This window comes from Myxine glutinosa, chromosome 1, assembly GCF_964187855.1.
Source record: "Myxine glutinosa chromosome 1, kmMyxGlut1.1, whole genome shotgun sequence".
In the NCBI taxonomy this organism is placed as follows: domain Eukaryota; kingdom Metazoa; phylum Chordata; class Myxini; order Myxiniformes; family Myxinidae; genus Myxine; species Myxine glutinosa.
This window is the reverse complement of record NC_136261.1, coordinates 55356869-55374403: the sequence shown is the minus strand read 5'-3', so window position 1 is coordinate 55374403 and position 17535 is coordinate 55356869. Positions and strand designations below refer to the sequence as shown.

The following is a 17535-nucleotide window of genomic DNA, read 5'->3' as shown; positions in this document are numbered from 1 at the left end:
CAACATACAGCTATTTGATCCTCATTTCAACAATATTGACAGATCAAGGTGATATAATATAACAAATATCATGAAACATTTACATTTTGTAGTCCATTGTATAATTTAAATAAACATAAATGCAAATTTCGCATGTGGAAAAAGGAAGCACACCCGTGGCTCTAATAGGTGGTATTGCCCACTTTGGCAGAAACAACCTCAAGTAGGCATTTCTTTTAACTGTCTACCAATCTCTGACATCGACTGGGAGAAATTTTTGCCCACTCCTCCATGCAGAATTCTTTCAGCTGTGCGATGTTTGAGGGGTTTCTTGCATGCACAGCTCGTTTTTCAAATCCCCCCACAACATCTCGATGGGATTTAGATCCGGGCTTTGACTTGGCCATTCCAGAACCCTCCATTTCTTTCTTTTCAGCCATTCCTTGGTGGATTTACTGGTATGTTTAGGGACATTGTCATGTTGCAAGGTCCACCTTCGGTTGAGCTTCAACTTTCCGACAGGTGGCCTCACATTATCCTCAAGCACCCTCTGGTACAATGAAGAATTCATAGAGGATTCCATGATGGTGAGCTGTCCAGGCCCTGATGCAGCAAAGCTGCCCCAAACCATATTATTTCCACCACCATGCTTTATAGTTGGTATCAGGTTATTGTGGTCAAATGCTGTCTTTGGTTTTCGCCAAACATGTCTTCTGGTACTGTGGCCAAATAGCTCTTGTGCAGCAAGTTCAAGAGAAAAGCCTTCAACCTTTGACTCATCTGTCCAGAGCACATTGTTCCAGAAGTGCTGGTCTTTGCATAGGTGTTCATTGGCAAACTTTAGTCTTGCCCTGATGTTCTTTCTGGACAGCAAAGGTTTCCTCCTGGCACACCTCCCACGTAGATCAAATTTGTGCAGCCTCTTTCTAATGGTAGACTCGTGCACTTTGACATCAACAGTGGCAAGAGCTACCTGTAGGTCCCGTGATGACATTCTGGGGTTCTTAGAGACTTCTTTCAGCATCTTGCAGTCTGCTCTCGGGCTGAACTTGCTGGGGCGGCCTGGTCTGAACAAGTTGGCAGTTGTTTGGAATCTTCTCCACTTGTACATGATCTTCCGGACAGTCGAATGATTGATTTCAAATTGTTTGGAGATCTTTTAAAATCCCTTCCCAGACTCGTAGGCATCTATAACCTTCTTTCTGAAGGCCCCGGAGAGCTCTTTTGATCTAGGCATGGTGACGCCGCACACTTCAACAACAAAGAGCAAACCAAACTAAATGTCTGAGGTTTACATAAGACAGGTTCCTCCAAGATCCTCTCTAACGATGTTCTAATCATTTGCACCTGAGCTGGTGCACCTGATTCTAATTTTACGTATTTGAAGTATTGACTTTTTCCACATGCGAAATTTGCATTTATGTTTATTTAAATTATACAATGTAATTTACATTTACTACAAAATGTAAATGTTTCATGATATTTGTTATATTATATCACCTTTATCTATCAATATTGTTGAAATGAAGATCCAATGGCTGTATGTTGAAATATGTTGAAAAAGTCAAAACTTTACATGGGGTGTACTTACTTTTTCACGTGACTGTATGTATATATATATATATATATTCTCAATTAAACAGGACCTAAAATGTACATATGCTAATCATTACATCCACCACCTAAGGTGGATGAAGGTTATGTTTTCACCCCTGTCTGTTTGTCTGTCTTCTCCGTCTGACTGTTTGTGAACAGGATATCTCAAAAAGTTGTGAACTGATTCAGACAAAGTGTGGTGGACAGGTTGGTTGGGTGACGAGGCCAAATTGATTCGACGTTGGTGAAGATCCGAATCTGGATATGAGAATTAAAAATAATAAGTGATTCTTCACCATTGAGTGATCGGGCCAAATATGATATAAAGCATGATATTTCAAAACGTTGTGGACGACGTATGACAAAACTTGGTGGATGAGTTGGATAAGTGACAAGAACAAGCCGATTAGATTGTGGTTAAGGTTAAGTAGTCCAGGGGCCAATACAGATTTTGGTACCACCCAAGGTCAACAAACAATTTTGGTATTTTTGTCTTTCTCCATGTGTCTAGTTTATATTTTGGTATGATAACCCTGCCGATCTAGTTAGCTTAATGATGGTTATCACTCTGTGAACAAACCCACCCCCATGTAATCTGGAAGTTGAATTTTAGGGGAGAGGGGTAGCATTTTTGCTTATAACTTCAGTTCTACTGAACATACTTTAACAAATCATAATTCATTGTGAAGCTACATCATATATCTACACAACTGTATTATATTTTCATCTTTAGTTATCAGGTGACTTCCTCAGAGGTCAAAACGTCATGTTTCAATTGCAAAATCGAAAATTAAGAGTGTTTTTATGTTCAACTGATCTGATTACTATTTCCTGATATGTAGATGCTGAAATTATTTCATAATGTATAGATAAGACATTGTAGATGATTTAAAATAACATATCATTCACAAAACTTCAACAATTAACCCTATGTTAACCCTTTTTATGCAAGCATTGTTTCTTCGATTTCCGAAATTTTTTGTCATTGTCTGTACAAATGTGAAACCTGCTTTAAATAGAGCATTATGATACTAAAAGAATATTGTGACATGTAAATGCTAAATGAAATATGTCTTGTGCCTTGCTTTCCTTGCAGAGGTGTGTGTATGTATGCAGTAGATTGGTGAAGAACTACGATATCTACAATGGATCTACCAACTTGTGACCAGGATCCTACACCGCAGAAACGTGCAAAAATGAGCTGCATCATTCATTGCACTGACGATGATTCGGAGCGAGCAACGCTGCAAGGTCTTGAATCCTGGAAAACCCTGCTTAGAGCGGCAGAAATAAGAAAACACACTCCACTCTTGGAGATAGCCAGGGGCCTAGAAGAAAGTGAAGTACCACAGATTCAGTATCATCGCAAATGTCGCAGTGTATTCACTATGAAAAAGCTTCTTGAAGCCATCACAAACCGTGGTATCCTGAACCAAGGGGCTGATGTTAAGGCTAAAGATACTGGTACAAGAAAATCATCTGCAGATGCACCAAGTACTTCAAGAGTATACGAAAGGCTATGTACCTTCTGTAACAGCTCAAGCAAATACCTGCCAGGAACACGTACACGAGAACGCCTCACACAGTGTTTGGAGTTGAGAGCTGATGCCAAAGTTCGTGAAGCAGCTACTCGGAAATTTGATGAAAAAGTTATTGCAGCAGTGAGTCGAGACCTTGTTGCAGCAAAGGGACAATACCACAAGTCTTGCTATAGATTGTACACAAAAGAAGAGACTACAGCCACATTTAGTATGAGTGAAGACCTTGAAGAACAAGAGCATGAGAAAGGGGTGGAACAAGCATATGAGCAGCTCATCGTGTACATCAGGATTGACCTTTGGCCACATCCTGATGTTTTTCCATTGACAGACCTCACATCAAACTTTGAAGAATCCCTGAAATCTCTTGGCATTGCACAAATTAAGCCATCGACCAAAAAACACATCCGCCGAAGGTTGGAGAGTACTTTCACTGGATCAGTCCACTTTGTCTCTGATGAGAAGGGTAAGGTTCTTGTCTATGCAGACAGTATATCAATTGGAGCTCTTGTCAAACAAGCCCACAAGTTAAAGCAGGATCTCCAGACAAAATTGCGGATTTTAGACTGTCACAGAAGAGGATGTCATCACAAAAGCGGCCATGGTGTTAAGAAACAGCATCAAGAAGCAAGATGCACCCCAAACATGGCCACCTGACACAGAGAAATGCATTATTCCTGAACCAGTTACTACATTCCTGGAGACACTGCTGACTGGCGAGAATAATTCTGATCATCCTTCACCAAGAGTCCAACGCCTGGTAACTTCATTTGGCAGCGATCTGGTATTTGCTGTCACAAATGGCAGGACAAACCCGCCTAAGCATGTTCTTCTCCCTTTTGCCACTAGGTCTTTGACAGGAAACAAGGAACTGATACAGATCATGAATAGACTTGGCCACAGTGTGTCTTCCTCGCACCTGGAGGAGGTTGACACAGCATTGTGTCTTCAGAAGCTAGAACTTGCAGATGAAAATACAATTCTTCCAAACGCTCATCCCCATGTTTTTACAACTGTTGCATGGGACAACATAGACAGACTTGAAGAGACACTCAGTGGTGGTGGTACATCCCATAGAGTGAATGGCATGGCTGTCCAACCGAAAGTTGAAGGACCTTTACCACAGTCAGCACTACCAACATTAACTAAGTCAAAGAAGAGAAGCATCTCCCCTATTCCACTTAGACTCCCAACTTATAATGTTGGACAGAGAGCTGGACCACCCAAGATTGAAACTGCAGACACTGATACTACAAATGTGACCCAGCAGGCAAAGCACAAGAATCTTATCTGGCTCATCACTCGGATCACAGCTGCTGATAATCAAACCATCAGTAGCTGGACATGATTTAATATCCAGATCCGCAATGACATCACAGTGGTCTAGGACACAGTCACGTACCTACCCACTATCAATGCACCTGCAACTGACATGTCCACAGTGAATGAAGTTTTAGAGCAAACACTCTCCATCATACAGTCCTTACAACTTGAAGAGATAGTGTGTGCCTTCGATCAGGCTGTTTTCCAAGGCTGCAGAAATTGTTTGGAAGCAGGAGAAGTTGTTGTTGACTCCAGTCAGCTTCCTCCTTGTGAAGATTGTCTCTTCATGCATGCCTTACGAGCAAACTATCAGGCTGCAATCTGGCAGAGGTGTTTGGAGTGCAATCCTAGCGTACCCTATCCAATGGCTCATGGATGTAAGATTCATGATGTGGATCTGGCCATTGAGTGGATGCGAGGTACACCTGCACCAGAGGCTGTGTTGGACCTGCTATCCTGCTCATGTGTACGATCATGCAAATTACCAATCTTCACATGCCTTGGAAATGGTCTGAAATGCACAGACATGTGTAAGCTGCAAACCTGCAGCAACCGAGCAAATGAACTAGAACAAATAGAGCTGAATGATGGTGATGTGGACGATTGTGACACCGACTGAGTTTGTCCCAATGACATGAAAGAAACTGTTTGTAGTCTAAACGCACTTCAAATAACAAGATTATAATGTATGAGCATTACCTAGATGGTGTTCACAACAAGTACAATGGCTTATTAGACAATTTTAATATTTTTGTACATTATTGAAACAGAGATAATAATACTTATTTATTTCTTTTCTGATGATTGTTTTATCTGCTTATGTTCTTATAAATGTGTAACTTTATACCAACGCTTGCGGGTATGTGAATGATAAAACACATTGGAGACATATTCGTTGGTTTTCCAAAAATATTGTCTAGAAGTCATAATATATGATATATACAGTCATTTTATATGGGGGTGGGTTTGTTTACAGGCAATGACTACATTTTTCGGAAATCGAAGAAACGATGCTTGCATAAAAAGGGTTAATATGAAGTTAATTGTTGAAGTTTTAGTCTGGAGGCATATCCCCAAAAGTGGCCTAGAAAAGGTGGTAGGGGTACACTCATGTTACAAGCTGGCAACAATGTTTTTCTGAAAGCCCAGACCTCTAGGAACCCAAAAAGTCTTGTTGCCAGCTTGGGAAATGGTTTGGACCAGATTTGTGGCCATTTTTCAAAATGGCCGCCTACATTTTTGGTGTTTTCTAATATTTGAGCTCTAGAACTTATATCTGGCTGTCTTAAAGGTCTCTAGGGTTATGACCTTATAACATATAGTCATACAACAATCCTCACCCAAATTGGGGTGCATGGCATATCTATAAGTGGTTTTATTGAAGCAAAAAGGCAAAAATATGCCTGAAAAACGCCTTCATTTTGATTTTTCCAAATCACTAAATTGCATACTGTGAAGTTGTTCTTTGGTCAATTTCTTTCAAAATAGTTTTAAAATTTGCCCAGATCCCTCCTCTTCATTAGCAAATCTTCAGGAATATACCCAAGTTCTCAGAAAATATGTTTTATGCATGATCAGCTACCCCTACCCCCTAAATCACAAAACGTGCCAATTTTCAATATTTCCAGATTCCAACCAATATCATTGTTGTATGACTTTTTCTCATCATGATAGGTTCAAATTAACTTACTCTATGTGATTAGGTGTTAATAAAAATTGAATTTCACACTTTAGTGAAAATCCAAGATGGCTGCCAAATGGCCATAGAATATTTGGTGGCGCGAGACCATAAGACTGCAATTTCATTCAGAGGCACTTCTAAAATGTTCCATTTATACTAAATATATGAGGCACTACTATTCTATAGGTCACATGTATGTGAAAGAGGCTTGATGAGTTGAAGATGTATTATTTTAGAGGGGGACTTTATGTAAAATTTATGTTTTATAACATTTGAATTTCAGGAAAGTAGTGTGGATTTGGAAGTGCCTTGTTTGCGGAGTATATTAGTTCCAACATAGCTGACAAACAAGGCACTTACATAAATGAAGACATAGAAGATTGTAAAATATAAGCTATATTATTTAATGTAAAACAAAAATAAACATACATAACTTGTATACATAATGCAAACATTATTATGTTACACTGATCCAAACAATACAAACGTCAATGCAATGCTTGCACCTTTAAACTAAACAAATATTTGGCACTGAATTAACAAAGTCATACCCAACAAGCTAATCTGGCTATTCATACATAAGTGACAGAATGTGGGATACAGTCATATCATAGACTAGTAATACATTGGTGGAACAGAGCTGAAGCAAGACTAGTTACATTACGTCAAATACAGCCAGCATAGTAACAATATGACATTATGGAATATACTCAAGTTTCCATGCATGTCGTCTAATCACTATCAGAGTCATTGAGGGGGTTCCTGCATAAGTCTGCACATTTGCATGCCAATGTGCACCGCAATCCATTTTTCCTACAGTTGCACCTGCCAGTTAGACATGGACGGGCCTTTGAGGTACATGCACACGTCGCAATTTTGACACATTCTGCTGTGAGCCCTTCCTTGGTCATGAGACGGGGCATCAGCTGGTTGTCCTCAAGGTACCAGCCGGATGTTGTTGGATTGGGGATTCCTGGATTTGGCACATTGGCATTTCGCCACACAAGGGCTTGATGATGTGCCCTTAAAATGTGCTGGTGCAATGCATCCTCTGTTGGTGGCATGTTCTCTGGCTTTTTACCAACTTTTCTGAATTGGGAACATCTCAGCGCCTGGATTTCCTTTGCGTCTCCTTTCGGGTTGTAAAGACGGCAGACAAACTCCTCAGCCTTTGCACAAATCTCTTCACTTGGAACATGTGCAACCCCTAGCTGGGAGAGTAGGTGAGGAACTTCACAAAATATTTTCCATGCTGCCTTCTTTGATATGCCTGCGAGTTGACTGGTGCTGTCACATCCTGTAATGGCATGGAAAGCTAGAAGACTGTCCCTGACATCATCAGTGCAATCAATTTTGTGGCCAGCAATGTAGCGCCTGTATTTAGAGGTCCCTGATTTCATCCATACCTCTTCTGGCATTTGGGGCTGGAAGGCCATCAAAAGCAATAATACATCGGTATCACTACTGGTGATGACGATCCTCTCATATCCTCTAGCCTTTGCTTCCAGAGCATGAAGAATCATACGCGTGTCTGCCTCCTCTTGTGATGAACAGAGATGCTCCATGTTCCTGCCTGTGGAAGAGGCAGCCATGCCATTGTTTCCACCACTAACCACCAATTCCTGTGTGGCTTCATGTTCATGTTCAAGTAGTTCTTCCTTGAGAAGCTTTGTAAGAGCCACTTTGTTGTCATTGACATCCATGAAAGATTTCCATTGCTGTGGTAGCTTGAGATCTCTGTTGCTTATTTCACATCTAATGCCACGACCCTTTCCAACCCGCCTCTTTCTTGTTGCATCTTTGATTGAGTGCTTTTCATAGCAGTCAAAGACCACATCCACACGGTTACAGGGCTCCTTGAAGTTGTTTGACACTGCAGCTACGACCCTCTTGGCATAGTCTCCAAATGTCTTTGTGTCCTTTGGCTTTCCCAATGCCTGAACTAAGGCCATTCCATCAACAATTGTGCATGTTGGTGTGTTAGATGCTGGGGCATTTGCCTGAGACACACCATCTTTCTCTAGAAGAGGTAGCAACTGTGACTTGCTTGTTTGTCTGAGGGTCCCATCAGTATTGGCTAGAGCTAAAGGTACATGGCAAAGTTCTTGTGTGAGAAGTGAATCTATGTCAATATCTCTGCCTGCCTCCATGACAACAATCAGTCGTTGAAACAGATCGCGATCTGCTTTGACAATAGCAGTACCCTTTTTCTTCTTGTCCTTGGACACCTCAACAGCAAACATGGATGCAAATGTCTTCAACTTTTGTTTTGGGATGCTTGTGTGTAGGCTGGTCTTTTTCTCAATGAAACGCTCAGTCACAAAGGTACGGGCCACTTGATGTCCAACCTTCTCCGCACATAGCAGGTCCTTTTTAATTGCGGCATTTGCAATATCCCCAGTAGTGAGACATACAAGTTCCTCAGACTCTTTGTTGAAGACCTCAAATCTCTGAAACATCGACATCAGGCTTTGGACATCAGATTCATCCCTCAGCATCCTTGCTTTTCCAGATTCCTTGTGCACAGACTGGTCATCATTATTATCTTCTGTTACTCCGAGCATGTCCCTAGTTTCATCGGCAATCCTAGCTCTATCGATGTAGGTCAGTCCCCACCGATTTAGGGCAGTTTCAGAGCGTGTGATACCAATGACTCCTCCAGCGATTTTGCCCATCTTGTTGACATGCTCCAGTCCTTGATCATCAGGTACTTGGTTGAACTTTTGTGTGCTTTCCTTCACTCCGAAGTCCCCTTCATTGAAACCTGCCAACACCTCAGGCGCAGTGTGCCCCAGCTGATTCATATCTGCCAGGAACACACTGCCCCATCGCAGGTAGTTTGGCCGGTCGAAGGCTCCGAACCAGTGGAGCATCTTGCGAAAAGTGGTCAGGAACAATTCCCACTTGGCGAATGCATGTAGATGGTTGGTCACACGAGTCCTTTGCTTCCTTTTCATGCCGATTTTTCAGTCTCTCAATATGGTTGGCATGTGTAAACTTTGAATAACAGCCCCTGTGCCATACTATGTGTTCTTTTTCATCATCAAGGTCAATACTCTGTATTCTGTCAAGTGTTGAGATGTACTCATGGTCATGGTATTTCTGTCTCGTAATCACACAGTCTTTAAAGCGTTCGAGACCAACATCTGTGGGCTTGGTTGTCTTTTCATTTTTTCTGTTGCCTTGGCAAATGAAGCATGTGCTCCAGTCGATGTCCAGTGCAACTGATTCTCTCTTCCGTCTCCCGCCTATCACAGCTACAGGTTCCATCTTCATTCATATCTGGAAAGAGACAAAGACTATGTCTACCACAACACTGAAAGCTATTTACAGCACATGCAACAAGCAATATGTTATAGTACATTGTTAACACAACAATTATGTTAAAATGATGATTCGGGCAGGACCTGAGGAAGGATACAAAGGAAAGCATCATTATTGCAATATATTATGTCTCAAAAATGTGTTGGTATCAAATGGTAGACTGCATTACCTTAACTTAACGTCATAATGTGAAATATTATATTTTATTGGCCATTTGGCAGCCATCTTGGATTTTCACTAAAGTGTGAAATTCAATTTTTATTAACACCTAATCACATAGAGTAAGTTAATTTGGACCTATCATGATGAGAAAAAGTCATACAACAATGATATTGGTTGGAATCTGGAAATATTGAAAATTGGCACGTTTTGTGATTTAGGGGGTAGGGGTAGCTGATCATGCATAAAACATATTTTCTGAGAACTTGGGTATATTCCTGAAGATTTGCTAATGAAGAGGAGGGATCTGGGCAAATTTTAAAACTATTTTGAAAGAAATTGACCAAAGAACAACTTCACAGTATGCAATTTAGTGATTTGGAAAAATCAAAATGAAGGCGTTTTTCAGGCATATTTTTGCCTTTTTGCTTCAATAAAACCACTTATAGATATGCCATGCACCCCAATTTGGGTGAGGATTGTTGTATGACTATATGTTATAAGGTCATAACCCTAGAGACCTTTAAGACAGCCAGATATAAGTTCTAGAGCTCAAATATTAGAAAACACCAAAAATGTAGGCGGCCATTTTGAAAAATGGCCACAAATCTGGTCCAAACCATTTCCCAAGCTGGCAACAAGACTTTTTGGGTTCCTAGAGGTCTGGGCTTTCAGAAAAACATTGTTGCCAGCTTGTAACATGAGTGTATCCCTACTGTCACATTTCCTGGAAGTGCCTCCAGACTATTTTGTGAATGCTAGGTTATTAAAATCATCCACAATGTCCTATATATACATTGTGAAATAATTTCAGCATCGACATATCACGAAATAGTAATCAGATCAGTTGAAAACAAAAACATGCTAAATTTTCGATTTTGCAATTGAAACATGACCTTTTGACCTCCGAGGAAGTCACCTGATAATTAAAGGTGTAAATTGGATTACAGTTGTGTAGATATATGATGTAGCTTCACAATGAATCATAATTTGTCAAAATATGTTCAGTAGAACTGAAGTTATAAGCAAAGATGGTACCCCTCTCCCCTAAAATTCAACTTCCAGATTACATGGGGGTAGGGTTGTTTACAGAGTGATAACTATCATTAAGCTACTAGATCGGCAGGGTTATCATACCAATATATAAACTAGAGACATGTAGGAAGACAAAAATACCAAAATTGTTTGCTGACCTTGGGTGGTACCAATTTGTTAAAATATCAGTATTGGCCCCTGGCCTAAAGGTCTCGATCCAGATCAGTGGGATACAAAATGTAAACTGTTGAGCCTGGTGGAGGTATGCTCTCTACCAAGTGCCGTTCTAGTTTATCTTCTAAATACTTCAATCTCGAGTTATAGTTTGTCTTTAAAGTGATCTGAGGCTAACTGAGGAGCTTGGACATAGGTCACGTGCAGGACTAGGACCTTGGAAGACATCAGTGTACTTCTACATTAATTGTGAAGCGATTGGTATACAATGGACAAATAAACATAGTAGAATGGATATGCAGAAAGATCCTTGCATCATGAGCTAAGTGCTCAGATGGGAACACCAAAGAGGCGAACCAGGTTCGAGAGATGATCGTCATTCTGTTTTACCAAAGATCATTCACCAAAGAAGCATCATTAAGCATTAATTTATTGCATTCCACAGGCCATGCACAATGCCAATCCATAATTATTCCAACAACATAATATGAGCTTCAAGTCATTGTCGTTATCAGCAATGTTGTGATTTTGTGTTTGTCACGGCAGATGTGAACGAGTGTTCGACACAAGTTTGCAATATTAACGCCACCTGTACGAACACTCCTGGCTCGTACAACTGTACCTGCAACACTAACTACATTGGAAATGGACACAACTGCATTTGTAAGTAGATCGAGATCATGAGGTTAGGATGTTCCGCTGATCATTTTGTATTTTTTTAATCCTGCAATCAAGGCCAATGTGGCTGAGACCAAATCTTAATTAAAGAAAACTGCTCAACCAGCACGATCAGTCGATGTAGTAGTGTAAAAGGGTGAAGGGAATGAGTTAGCTGCAGGAATATTTTCTTCAATCAAATGTGTTGAATGAATGAAATGGTTTGCTTTTATAACTAGAGAGCTGCGATCGGAGAGATCCCGGTATTGCCAACTCATAATATTAGTCTATTTGTAGCACATGAAATTCTGCCTCATAAGGAAAAAGGTATATTTTTTCGAATTAAATAATGGAAAAATTGACTAATTGAATATTGAAAATATTAAAATAATTAGGAAAATTGAAAAAATATAAAATAAATAACAAAAAGTTAAGTAATTGAAAAATTAAATAATTGGAAAAATTAAATAATGGAATATTTAAGACCCCAAAAAATAGTAAAAAAAATAAAGATTTTAAAATGAAAAAATTGAAAATTGGGGGAAAATAAATAATTGGGCAAATAAATAATAATCAAAGAATTAAATAAATAATGGAAAAGCTATTCCTCAAAAAGCGGGAAACCACGGACACCAAGACTAAACACTTAATGCCTCCCTCCGGGAACCATATAATTAAGCCTCTCCCTATACTCCTATAGCATAGGGGAAGGCTTATTGCTGTTGTAGGGCTTTTTAGTACAATTGGTGCCCCTAATTTTCAATGATACTGTACTGTACCACAGAGTTTCCTAGACCCCCCAGGAGTACTCCAACATTTAGAAAATGGTTTTTTTCTCTCTCTTCCTGCACTCTCAACTCTCCAAATTTCCAAACTGTATCAATATACGAGATACGAACTGTAGCTCAAGGCTGGCTGGGACTTTCAGAATGAAATTTTGCAGCCATAATGCGAATATAACGTATGGGGGGGGGGGGGGGGAGGTAGGGGTTACCTATCTTTTGGCCTTGACCTAATTTGAGGTCATGACATAATTATAGACATTTTAACTTTTTTCACCAAAACTCCATTAAAGTTTGTCCGATCTGATTGAATTTGCCCTTATTTAGATAGCTTAGAGCAAGCCGCATTTATGCTTAATTTCCATCATACTACTCCGGGTTAAAGGTCAAGGTCAAATAGCGGTCTGAAAAAAATAGTTTTTTTTTTATCGGTCAATTTTGCCAATGTGGAATCTCAGACCGTTTGGTCTTCCAAGATGTTATTGCATCATAATAGTGGAACTGCATTGAAGTTATGCACCTCATATTTGTTTTGTGTCCTTGACCTACTTTTTTGGATTGTGACCTATTTAAACAAATACACCTTTTTGATCATAACTTAAATAATTTTTCCTCCGATTTTCAAGATGTTGAGTTTTATGAATGGATTGTTGATGGGGACACATTTTCTTTATTGACATTATATCCCTAAATGTTGAAGTTCAAGGTCATATGGTTGTCTGAAAAAATATGGCCATGATTATTTCATGGGCCAAGGATAAGTCACAAGTGATCACCAAGGGTAAGCCTCCCTGGTTGTGGGAAGGTTACCCTTGATGATCGCTTTCTGATGACATATATCTCGTTATCTTGTATCATCTTGGGATTTTGTTGCTGTTCAAGATTATCTCCAATGTCTCGTGACTAGTCCAACAGGATGACGTAGAAGGTGGCACACTTCCTCTGAGCTGACTAGTCTGGGTTCGATTCCTGAACCAACAACAGACTGTCAGACTTATGCTTCACAGGCAGAGCATTGGATTGATGAATATGCTATATGCCAAATAAAAAAGGGAAAATAAACTGAAATTGTTTTACTTTTTCTGCTGAAGCACAATTGGATAAATATTCTGTTCTCATAAAGAATTGTCACTTTATTTTGTAAGTTCCTCCTCTTCTTGGCAGATGCTGGACTCTGTGGGAGCAGGTATTGTGGAACCAACGCAGAATGTGACTCCTCTCCAAGCCCCACCTGCAGATGTAAAAGTGGCTACAGCGGAGATGGAATTTCATGCTCTGGTACATATTATCCCTGGTTGATATTATGGAAGTGTCTAAGAAGAAATGCAATAACCTCTATTAAAAACTACGAATGGAACACTTGCAGTAGTGCTGCTCAGGATGTACCGAAAACTTCTCGGGACTCTTACATTTTCACAGTGCCCTCAGACTGTCTGAGAAGAGGTCTAGAAGGTCATGGGGGAGATGGCTATTTATATGTGGCAGCTCCTCGCATTTGGAATAATCTGCCCTATTAGCAGATTGTCCAAGTCCAGATAATTTAATTACAACCTCAAGACTTTTTTTTTTCATTTTATACGAATAAGCACTGGGAAACAGAAATCATTGTCCACTTGTACCATGGAAATGGTACAAAAGTGGTTGGGGCAGAATCAGACTGCAGTGTCATCCACCGAATGTGAAACATGCCTTCCATGGATGGCTTCAGGGACACAGCATACCCACCCTCTTCCTCACGCGTAGTTTTGTGGTTGCCATTGGCTAATACTAGCTCATTCACCTTTTAATGACATTTGCTCCATCCAGCGTTCTACTACCCCTCCCAGGCTACCTGGGTTGCCAAGAACCGGTTCAACTGGATGGGTGTTTATTAGGAGACACCATCTCCTTACTGGATGGCTATTGTTAGCTCCCGAAGGAAGCGCTTTGTCAGACCCTTTGTCAGGCGTTGTTTATAGTCCTGCCAGGGTGTCACAGTCACTCTCCGCACTGGCATGCCAATACACCTTCTTGTGGTGTATTGCCAATGTGGCTTGTGGTGTGGCTTGTGGTGTGGCACAATGCCAATACACCACCAATACACCTGCCTTTCTTATTCTATCCCTTCCACAATCTAGACTTTGAAAATATGTCTCATAGGATCTTTCACGAGAGTCAGCCTGAGTTAGTGCGATAGCAAAATCCCAAATTCCTTCATTGAGTCTGAACAAATTCTTCATCATTATTTTGGATAGCTTTCCTGGACTTCACATGACCGTGTGAGTCTCAGGATATAATCAGATGAATGAATAAATGAATGAATTGATGAATGATTGGAGATTTGAGGCAGGCATGGGAGAAAGCAGGATGTATTTATGGATGACACTGGAAAAACAAAAGATAAGAGCACAAGGCAGCAGCAGCAGACACAGGCAGTTTTCAGATATTCTAAAATGTTCCCCGTAAACAGCCTGGCGCCTGGTGTTGGCTTAGCGGTTAGGATGCTGGCTTGGGAACCTAGGATCCTGGGTTCGAATCCCGGTTGATCGCTGAATTAACACCAGGGGGGTTGACTCAGCCTGTCATCCTTCCGAGGTCGGCAAATTGAGTACCAGTTCACTGGTAATTCCCTGTGTGTCACAAGAGGTGACTAACAGGGTTGGCGGCAGGAAGGGCATATTACTTCAAAAAATTTGGCGGCAGGAAGGGCATATTGCTTCAAAAAATATTGCCATAAAACATTGCTTCAAAAAAGGGGACCACGGTGCCCAAAAAAGGCCAAACCCTGCTATGTAGGGAAGAATGGCCTCTAAAGGTGGTTATATTCACCGTAAACAGTGTTGTAAGAATCAGAGTTACAACATTGGCTCAGATCATGAGTTTAATATCATTCGATCCCTAACAATACCTGTAAAGAGAACCAGCGAACATCATATCAATATTCAGCATACATCGGAACTAGTAATGAGTTTACAAATAAGTACAAGCAAGCAAGCCGTAACAAAGTGGCGGCACGTACCATCTAGTTATGCACCAGCATAGCATACAATTAATGTCTCAGGTATGATCATAGTGCTGAATGACCGAGTTCTTATAACGGCCGCTAGCGGGCAAAAGACGCATGACACCTGGGTTCAGACGTTAGACAGAATTTCATGACATTCTCCCCGGTGATAAATCTACACTACCCATAGGGGTGAAAGCAAGCGGGATAGCAGCATAGTAACTCAGGTAGCAAAATAGTACATAGAGCAGCAAGTCATGTCAGTCCCAGCCATAGCGATCGGGGCGTCGAATATCGCTTCCGGCGCGTGTTCGGTAAGCGTCGGGAGCTTCAACCACGAGACCAAATTCGGGAGCTTCAACCGCTAGACCAAAGTCACCCACGTCGGAATAACCCCCCATCTCTGGAGACGGCGGCGGTGGCTCAGGGCCGACCGGATCGGGCATGTGCGGGAGCGGAGCTGACGGTGAATTCTCCATCAACGGGTTCCCCTAGCCGAGTTCCGGCTGAATGGTATCCCAGCATGGAGCAAGATGACGCACCGACACTGTAGACTCGTGTCCATTTGGCAGCAGCACTCGAGCGTGCTCGGGATTGACTTGGAGAATGTGAACCTTGTCGACAAGCGGGCCATATTTACTTTGACGAACAGCGCGTTTGAGGAAAGCCGGTCCGGGCTCGGCTAGCCAGCCCGGCAAAGGTCGAACAGTACCAGAATGACGCGAGTAACGAAACAGACGGTCATGAGGAGTTTGATTAGTAGCTGTGAATAATGAAGTCCTGATCGAGTTTAACGCCCCATGCACCATCCACATCCATCGGTCCAGTCCTAGTCCTTGAGACTTAAGGCCCAGAGTAATGGCCTTCCATATAATGCCATTAAATTTTTCCACCTGACCGTTAGCCTGAGGCCTGTACGGGGTAGTATAGCTTGAAGCTATATTGCGCTGGAGCAAAAAGGTCCTCACATCCTGGGACAGAAACACAGCACCTCGATCGGTGTGTAAGTAAGCCGGATTCCCGAACATGGAGAACAAAATCTGCAGACACCGGATAACCACCGCAGGGGACATATCATTGCACGGGAAAGCAAAAGGGAATCTGGAGAACTCATCAACTATCGTGAGGAGATAGCAAGAGCTATCCGAGGCCGGTAGGCTAGGACTAGCAGGGAGACACGAAGCTGGTAGAGGCCCTTTAAAGTCCATTGCCAATCTCTCCCAAGGCCGAGTAGCCTGAATCAGCGTACGCATCGGTGGTTTGTAGAAACCAGGTTTGAGTTCAGCACATACGGAACAAGTGCGACACAGCTGCCGAATGTCCTCAACAGAGTAGGGCAAATTGTGACTGTGCACATAATGAGCGAAACGCGTCACTCTGGGATGGCACAACGTTTCATGAAGAACCCGCAGATCCTCAAAGGAGGTGAGACTCGCACACACCGAAGGGCGTGATAATGCATCTGCGGCGAGATTATCCCGCCCTGGGCGATACTTAATAGTGTAGCAAAAATCGGCTAGCTCTATCCGCCAGCGAGTAATCTTTTCGTTCTTAATGTGCTGAGCATGGCGTGTGTCGTACATGAAAGCGATGCTTTGCTGATCAGTAATGACCTGAAAACATTTGCCAAGCAGATAGGGTCTCCTACACCTAATAGACTCAACGATAGCGTACGCTTCCTTCTCGACAGACGAATGATGTTTCTCCGCGGAGGAGAGAATCCTTGAAAAGAAGGCGACAGGTTGCCCCCTTGAGAGAGCGTGGCAGTTATCGCGTGGTCTGACACATCGCTTGCCAAAACAAAGGGTTGACTGTCATCGATAGAAGACACAGCGGCGCCAGCTATGTCAGCCTTCAGGCCATGGAAAGCGGCCTTGGCGGCATGACCCATGGGGAACACCTTGCAATCTACTAGTGGGCGGAGCTTTTCAGAAAAATTTTGAACCCACTTTGAGTAATGTGCAAACAGGGCACACTTCAACGAAGCGCGATCATGTGGTGAGGCCATGTTGAGCAAAGGTTGCAGCCGCTCCTTGTCTGGAGTGATAGTGCCCTGGGTCACGGTGTACCCCAGGAGATCTATCGTTCAGGCGGAATAGCGACATTTATCCCCATTCAGAGTTAGCCGATACTTGCGTGCAACCTGGAGGAAATGCTGCAAATTAGCATCATGATGGTCCTGATCATACCCACAAACTGTTAGATTGTCCAGTTAAACAAAGACATCGGTTAAGTGTTTCTTAGCGATTATGTCATCTATGGCCCTTTGAAAACATGCCACCCCGTTTGTGACCACAAAAGGTA

General features: G+C 41.8%; 1 protein-coding gene across 1 annotated transcript in view; it reads left to right on the top strand.

The window, feature by feature from the left end:
* LOC137424248 (uncharacterized) overlaps positions 1–17535 on the top strand; it is a 207243-nt gene that overhangs the window by 6786 nt on the left and 182922 nt on the right. The window contains exons 7-8 of the mRNA XM_078771992.1: positions 11356–11472; positions 13413–13526. Coding sequence (XP_078628118.1) covers positions 11356–11472; positions 13413–13526 — 231 coding nt within the window. The remainder of the gene's footprint in view (positions 1–11355; positions 11473–13412; positions 13527–17535) is intronic.